At 31.1% G+C, this 8,714-nt stretch overlaps 2 protein-coding genes across 2 annotated transcripts; both read left to right on the top strand.

Moving 5' to 3' along the window:
* Window positions 1–76: 76 nt before the first annotated feature.
* On the top strand, window positions 77–4,071 carry LOC102584430 (protein trichome birefringence-like 33). The gene is made up of 6 exons (XM_015312459.1): window positions 77–298; window positions 1,187–1,397; window positions 1,784–1,955; window positions 2,049–2,248; window positions 2,836–2,994; window positions 3,558–4,071. The coding sequence occupies exons 1-6, from the start codon at window positions 103–105 to the stop codon at window positions 3,895–3,897; spliced, it is 1,278 nt and encodes a 425-aa protein (XP_015167945.1). The 5' UTR covers window positions 77–102; the 3' UTR covers window positions 3,898–4,071.
* On the top strand, window positions 3,956–7,708 carry LOC102584102 (protein trichome birefringence-like 33). The gene is made up of 4 exons (XM_015312493.1): window positions 3,956–3,962; window positions 5,496–5,709; window positions 5,937–6,108; window positions 7,477–7,708. Exons 1-4 carry the CDS (start codon window positions 3,956–3,958, stop codon window positions 7,678–7,680), a joined length of 597 nt encoding a protein of 198 aa, XP_015167979.1. The 3' UTR covers window positions 7,681–7,708.
* The last annotated feature ends 1,006 nt before the right edge of the window (window positions 7,709–8,714 follow it).

Genomic DNA, 8,714 nt, shown 5'->3' with positions numbered 1-8,714 from the left:
TAGATGATTTTCCCCCCCTAACCAAAAAAAAAAAAAAAAAAAAACAGAAAAAAAAGATGTGGCTACAAAAGGCATCAAATAAACCAATAAAAACAAAAAAAAATGAAGCCACCTTCATCTTCTTTTTATTTTTCCTCTTATTTTCTCAGGAAAATTCGTATTTCTTATTTCCTCTTAATATTATTACCCTTTATTGTTCTTATCATTATTCTATATAGTGAAAAATTCAATTGTTTTTTTAGCCAGTTTGATCCAAGAATTGCCATCCAACAACAAAATTCCATCTCAAGTAATATTAGTGAGTACTTCTAATTAATTTGCACTTTTTCCCTTTGGGTGGAGTTTATCATGCATGCTTGTCTAGAGAAAAAATATTTTATTTTATGTTTTTTGGCTTTTTTGTACATTTTTTGTTTGTTTGGTCTAAACATGAGAACATAACAAACCAATCAAAACAAAAAAGAAAATCCTCTCATACTAAACTTCAATATTATTGTCCCTTATTGAGGTAGAGTTGGATCTAGGATTTAGAGTTGGTGGTTCAATACGAGTATTATCATAATAATCTAGAGCCGGTGGATTCAGCATGAGTATGGCCGCAAATGATATAGCTATATAGATTGAAGGGTGATCAACTAATTAACACCCTTCATCGATGATATGTATTATTTTGAGAATGTTTTTCTTTTGGATAATAGGCCCCTATGCACCCTTTTACCCCTCTCTAGTTAAATATATATATTTTTTGTATTGGAAATTAAACCCAATAATCTTGAAAATTTGTGGTCTTGAACTTTTGGCTCCAGTTTACTCCACGGACGTTCTTCAAGGCCAAAAGTCAACTTGTTAAAAACTTGAAATTTTGTCCATGATGCCAGCAAGGTAAAAAGTTCAAGACCACTCACCTCCAAGGTCATTCTTTTAAATCACCTTTTATACGTAGTAGGATTCAAACTCGTGACATGCGTCTAACACACATCACACATTGCAACCGTATAATTAAACAGATCAAAGTCGTGGTGCGGGAAAAATTCTTGTGTATTATGAAAAATAATATTATGTACAAGTCAAAATTTACTTCTTATATAGATACTTATAATTACATCAAATCTTGAACACGTTTAACGAAATTTCTGATTTCACTGTTGATTAACTATATCTTATGAATTTTCTTTTCTATTGGTAGAAAAGAACAAAAAGTTACCATTTGCCATAGGAGAGACAAAAGAAGGATGCAATGTGTTCAATGGAAAATGGGTTTGGGATGAGAAAAGACCTTTATATGAAGAATCAGAATGTCCTTACATACAACCACAATTGACTTGTCAAGAACATGGAAGGCCAGATAAAAACTATCAACATTGGAGATGGCAACCTCATGATTGCTCTCTTCCGAGGTAAAATTCTTCTATATTGTCAGTGATTATAAAACAAACGAACTCTATGCATGACGAATCATATCACGAGTCCATTAGTCCAATGGCAAATGTAGCTATTGAGCTACGAGTTTAATCAAATACAATATTTTTGACGTGAAACATATATATGAGAAATGTTACAAAAATTTCAACAAGTATGAGCTATAGTGTTTAATTAATGTTATACCCCTTTTATTCATCCACTTATACATTCTCAACTCAAAAATTAAACTTTTAACTTAGAATAAGGAGTGAAAACACACATTACTCCATGTTATTATAACGACAACTAAAGTATTGAACTTCTGAACTAACTTTTGAGGTTAACTGTTACTATAACGCCTTTTGCTTACGTGACATGACAGTTTCAACGCGACATTAATGTTGGAAACACTTCGAGGGAAGAGGATGTTATTCGTTGGCGATTCTTTAAACAGAGGACAATATGTTTCTATGGTTTGTCTTGTCCATAGACTCATTCCTGAGAATGCTAAATCCATGAAAACTATTGGTAATTTCGATGTTTTTACGATTAAGGTGATCATCTCTAGCAAAAATTTGAACTTACACATTACAATTATGTTACAAATATACATAATTTGGCTTATATTTGAGTTTTTTTTTTTTTAGGATTATAATGCAACAATTGAGTTTTATTGGGCACCATTTTTGCTGGAATCAAATTCTGATGATGCAGTAAAACATAGGATTGAAGAAAGAGTTGTTAGAAAAGGTTCAATAAATGCACATGGAAAATATTGGAAAGGGGCTAATATAATTGTCTTCAATACTTACCTTTGGTGGATGAGGGGGCCTCATTTTAATATTTTGTAATTTCCTTGACTCTTTTGCTATTACTTTATTTATTGCTTTTCGTCGTGGCTGAGTCAGTATATTCACTATAAGAATTTAAAATACAGTCATATATACCTCTCCATAACAACATTCTTACATAACATTACCTCTAAAAAAAAACAAGTTTTTTTCTCAAAATTGTTTTTATGTTATATTTAACCTTTCTATAACATTTTTGTACTTATAATAGCAACAAACATCTTTATAACAACATGTTTTTTTTTTCATTTTATAAAATTATCTCTTTATAATAATTATCTTCCTTTTTTTTGTAATATAATAACCATCTTTATAAAAATAGAATCTCTAAGATTGCCAATAATAGATCTAGAGAGGTTGTTATAGAGAGATTTAAATGTACATATCAAAAATAATTTTAAGTTTGTATGTACAGTAATTTTCTAGCAAACGGGGTTTGGATGAACCTCTTATGCATGCTCCCTAGCTTGGCCCATGGTTCGGACCACAGGGTCACCAATTAGAAGTACTCTTCAGAATTTACAACGTCTAAATTCTGGATTTGACTCTATTATTTAATGTTATAAAATGAAAATTGATGCAGGCAAGGGTCTTTTGATGATGAAGTGAAAGATATAGTAGAGGTATCCACAGAGGAGGCATATGGGATGGCAATAAAGAGTATGTTGAGATGGATTAAAAGGAATATGGATTCAAACAAAACTAGAGTCTTCTTCACTAGCATGTCACCTTCTCATGAAAAGTGAGTAAAACAATCACATTATTATTCTATATTTAGTAACTTTTTACATCTAAAAAAAGAAGATTTTCCAAACAACATTTTGATAATTTAGGCATTGCATTTTCCATTGAAAAATAAATAAATAGAAGAATCATTTTTTTTACGGAAAAGGCTATATGACATCAAACTTTGAAAAAAGCTCATTTATGTCATTTATTAAAAGGTTGGCTCATCTATGCTATTTCTATTTGAGAAAAAGGCTAATTCATACCATTATTTGTTAACTGAAATGGCATAAATGAGCCAAGCTTTTAACGAATGTCATAGATGATCCTTTTATCAAAGTTCGATGACATATTTGAGCCTTTGTACATTAAAAAAATGATTTAACTAATGACGTGACCGAATCAGAATTGACCACGTGTAACAAATGATTTTGCAAAATCGGAATTGTTCCAGTTAACAAATAATGACATGGATGAACCTTTTTTCAAAGGAAAATGACATAGATGAGTCAAACTTTTAACGTATGACATAGATCGAGTTCGATGGCATGCATATTGAGGCTTTTTATTTTTTTTCAGGAGCATAGATTGGGGAGGTGAACCAAATAAGAATTGTTACAATGAAACAAAAATGATAGAGGATCCAAATTATTGGGGATCAGATAGTAGAAAAAGCATAATGCAAGTGATTAAACAAGAATTTGGCAAATCAAAAGTGCCAATTACATTTCTCAATATCACACAACTCTCAAGTTATAGAAAAGATGCACACACAGCAATTTACAAGAAGCAATGGAATAAATTAACACAAGAGCAACTAGCAAATCCATTTAGCTATGCTGATTGTGTTCATTGGTGTTTGCCTGGCCTTCAAGATACTTGGAATGAACTTTTATTTACAAAGCTTTTTTATCCATAGGAAATTTTTTATGGATGATTGAACTCATTTGTTTCAATATTTTTTTACCCAAAATTAGATGCAAGGTATTTTTTCATTGTCTAATTGAAGAGCTCAATGGATAAATGTACCCTAACCTTGTTGGGATGACCGTTACATATTGTTTCATAATATCGTATAATTTTGTATTGTATTATAGTACTCTGTTCTTTTTATGACTGATGTTTTGATAGATTATATCATTTTCCATTGTTACATAATGTCACAGATCAGCTGTCTAAAGAATAAGCCTACAAAAAAAGAGAGTAGGATACGGAGTAGCATTATTATTAGTTATTAGTATTATAAAAAAGATATGGTAACGAATAAAATGTGGTTATCAAATGAATTAGGAAAGAATGAAAAAAAATACATAATCATCTTGCATGTAATATAGAGAAATATAATTTTATTTATTAATATTAAATCAATACTCACGAAAATAAGTTTCTTGATCACTATCTTATCCAAGACTTCAATAATAATCTTGTAAAAGTCAAAAATAAGTTTAGACTTTTGTAGAACAATAATTCATTGAAAGTCATAGTACTGAGGTTTCAATTATAATTTCTTGATTATCAATGCTTTCTGCACAAAAATAATATATAATGCAGATAAGTATTTACCATGAGTCTTCTTTAAAAAGAACATAAGCATCCTTACAATCGCAATGTGGTTATCAATTTCTAAGAATAAAAATAATAACGAAATCTTTAAGCAAATTAAATAATAACATACCATATCTACTTGCCTAAATTAAATTAATAGTAGGAAAAAACACAAATGGAAATGCAGTTTGTCCCAAATTCAATGAACACAAAGCTTTTGTAGACACATTAATAATTATTATTGATATTTATTACCTAGCTACTTTAGAAAAAAAGATTATCCAACCTTAATTTAAAAACAATGAATCTGATTAATCTATAATTTTTCATTATGTTAATCATGCTAGACGATTCTACATAAAGCCATGAAAAATAAATATAAGTTACCCTTTGTTTAGCTTCAAACTTTTAGTATTTTTGTCACTTGGACATATTACAAAAAAAAAATTAAAAAAAATTCAATAGATGGAATTGCCTCCTCCTTTACTCATCTTTAGAAAAACTAGTATTTATAATTATCTTTTTTTATTACTAAGTTTGGTTGTATTTTTGATAACTTACTCATCCTATCTACTTCCATCTTCTTCATCAGTCGCATCCTTGGTCAATTTGATTTGGCCAAATCCAAAATTTGCAAGTAAGTTTGATAAACACTTTATTTTTTTCTTGGTTTTATCATATTTCGATCTATTGAAAATAACTTTTCTGTCCTACAAAGATAGGAGGTAGATCTGTGTACATAATTCTATCCTTTCTAAAGTAACTTATCGGATTGTACTTAGTATGTTATTGTATTATCAAATATATTATATACATTCGAATCACTATTAGTCATATTGTTTTTATCGAGAAATCAAAGAAGCTATATCCGGGGGAGGGGGGACCGTGGACCTATTCATATGGTGTCAGTTTTAACGAAATTTCTGATTTCACCACACTAATTAATTGTATCTTATGAAATTCTATTGGTAGAAAAGAGCAAAGAGAAATTACCATTTGCTATAGGAGAGACAAAGGAAGGATGTAATGTGTTCAATGGAAAATGGATTTGGGATGAGAAAAGACCTTTATATGAAGAATCAGAGTGTCCTTATATACAACCACAATTGACTTGTCAAGAACATGGAAGGCCAGATAAAGACTATCAACATTGGAGATGGCAACCTCATGGTTGCTCTCTTCCGAGGTAAAATTCTTTTATACTGTCAGTGAATATAAGTCAAACGAACTCTATGCATGACATAATATATTATATGACATTTTTCACATTTTGAGTCTCAAAATGAATATTGTTACTATGTCTTACACTTGTGTTAAAAGTACTCTGCTTGATTGTTTACACTTTGTACTTTTTTTGTTTTTGTTATCACATTTTATAGCTCTATTCGTTCTTTTTTCTTCTTAATATGATAGTTTCAACGCGACATTAATGTTGGAAACACTTCGAGGGAAGAGGATGTTATTCGTGGGCGATTCCTTGAACAGAGGACAGTATGTTTCTATGGTTTGTCTTGTCCATAGAATCATTCCTGAGAATGCTAAATCCATGAAAACTGTTGGTAGTTTCGATGTTTTCAACATTAAGGTAATCATCTCTATCAAATTTTGACCTTACACATTACTAGTTAGTTTTGGAGGATCTAAACACGAGTCCAACAACATTTTTGGAGAGTTTGAGCAACATAGCTAGCTTGTACATTGTTGTTAACTTGAAGAATTTCTGCCCTGTATCTTTAGACCTTCCATTTCTTTATGTAATTCTTATTGGGCTCAACCTGCCCGCAAATACTTTAAACATGGTATGATATTGTCTGCTTTGGGCCAAGCCTGCACGGTTTTTCCCTAAAGGCCTCACACTATATATTAAGAGATCATACAACTTATATGTAACTTCCCAATCTTTTCAGCTATCAATGTGGGACTTTGTTTGCACACCCGACAATTCTCTTATCAGAGGACTGAAAATATTGATCATTTCTACATTATCAGTGTTGGTTGATTGAGTAATTCTTGTCCATGTTTATTTGTTATTGTAACACCATTCTTGTAGTTATTAGGTACAACGTTAATGCCACGAACCTTCTCCTTTCTAGCCAACTAGTTCTAATCTTCGTCTTTAGCTGAGCTTTCATCCATATTGATTTGGTTTACCTTATCCTTCAATTCACATGTTTTTCTCTGTTCTCCTTATGTGTTCGCTTTACTTCTAGAGCAAGTTGACATGAATGTCCTATTCGCGAGCATGTAAAGTCATAAGTAGGCTTCCCATCTTATTCCACAGCTTGTTCAAACGTTCTCTCGTGTACTTGAACACTAACATGCAACTCACGACTCACGAGTAACATCCATCTCCACTAGGATCCTTTCATATGATGTCCTATATATATTCGCAATTATACATTCATCAGCATAAAGAATGCAGCTCAGGATACTACGGTTATGACTTAGAGAGCATCGAAATTGAACTCAGAATTCCATTACCTTACGATAATAAGTCTGCTATATATTTTGTATGGTCTAGAAAATAGTTCAACATATATATTCTCCATAATATTGAACAAAACCACGAAATATCCTTCATTTTGGATTCACCATTGTTGCATTGGAGATGAACTAACATCATTGACTTGCATAATGGTTTGTATATTTCCTCTATTTACCTCTTTATTGTTCACATTAGTCTTGTTTCCTATATCAATTAGCTTTGTTCAAATCCTTCTTTGGTCGTCCTCTAGCCATCTCGAGTGAAAACACAAGATAAACTATATATCACTCTATCGTGAAGTTGAATTCTCAGATGGTCACTCTTACTATCTCAGAAAGTCACTTTTTGTTTGTTGACAAAATTTGAATCATGAAGAAACGTATGGCTTTTTGAGATAATAACTATGAGTAACATTGATTTCATATTACAAATATATAAAGTTAGCTTATATTTGAGTATTTTTTTCAGGATTACAATGCAACAATTGAGTTTTATTGGGCACCATTTCTGCTTGAATCAAATTCTGATAATCCAGGAAAACATAGGATTGAAGAAAGAGTAGTTCGAAAAGATTCAATAAACACACATGGAAAATATTGGAAAGGGGCTAACATAATTGTGTTCAATACTTACCTTTGGTGGAGGAGTGGCTTCAATTTTAATATTTTGTAATTTTCTTGACTCTTTCTTCTTGTTTATTATTCAATACTTTATGTCAATGACAGAGTCAGAATTTTCACTAAGGGAATACAAAACAGAAAGAAACTAAAGAGATTCAACATCTACTATATATAATGTAATTTCTGACAAAGGGGATTTAGATCAACATATAGCTCCACCCTAGAATCCAATCACAAGGCAACGTGATTGGAAATACTTTTGTGTTTTGGGCTATGATATTATTTCACAACTTAATTCTTTCGATTCAGAACTTACAATGTCTAAATTTTGGATTTCCCGTTGCTTGTAGGCAAGGGTCTTTTGATGATGAAGTGAAAGATATAGTGGAGGTATCCACAGAGGAGGCATATAGGATGGCAATGAAGAGTTTGTTGAGATGGATTAAAAAGAATATGGATCTAAAGAAAACTAGAGTTTTCTTTACTAGCATGTCACCTTCTCATGAAAGGTGAGTAAAAGAAATAAAATTTTATCCCTCCCCTTACTTTTATTTTAAAAAAACAGTTCCTATCTCTTTATCTTGCTATATGGGGTACATAATTTATTTTAACAAAAAAGAAAAATAAAATATCAAACTAACAAAAAGAAAAGAAATTGGCATTTGGACAATATTTGGTCGAAATAGAAACAAGAGTATATGAAGTTGAAAAATAGAATTTTAAAATTATTGTGTTTGGATATATATGAATTCCACTTTAAGAAAATGACAATTGGGGTTTTCTCAAGTGGTTGAGCACCTTCACTATCAACCGAAGGGTTCGAGGCACACTAAAAGGTTAGTGGATCCATCTTTAAAATTAAAAAAGAGGTTCGGTTCCCCACATTGTAATCCTTTGTCCCTCATATGTTTGGTATGGAGAAAAGTATTTTTTTGAAAATTTCTCATGTTCCATCGATTAAAATGTTCAGAAAAATAAGTTCGTAAAAAATCTTGGAAATGACTCTTTTTGTGAAAATAGGAAAAACGAGTTTCTTAAGTGACATTTTGTGGTGATTGTTTCCCCCCCCCTTCCAACATCTCATTC

The sequence above is a fragment of the Solanum tuberosum genome, unplaced genomic scaffold (assembly GCF_000226075.1).
Source record: "Solanum tuberosum cultivar DM 1-3 516 R44 unplaced genomic scaffold, SolTub_3.0 scf00202, whole genome shotgun sequence".
Taxonomy (NCBI): domain Eukaryota; kingdom Viridiplantae; phylum Streptophyta; class Magnoliopsida; order Solanales; family Solanaceae; genus Solanum; species Solanum tuberosum.
Note: the sequence above shows the minus strand (reverse complement) of the source record. Positions and strands in the feature narration are given on the sequence as shown.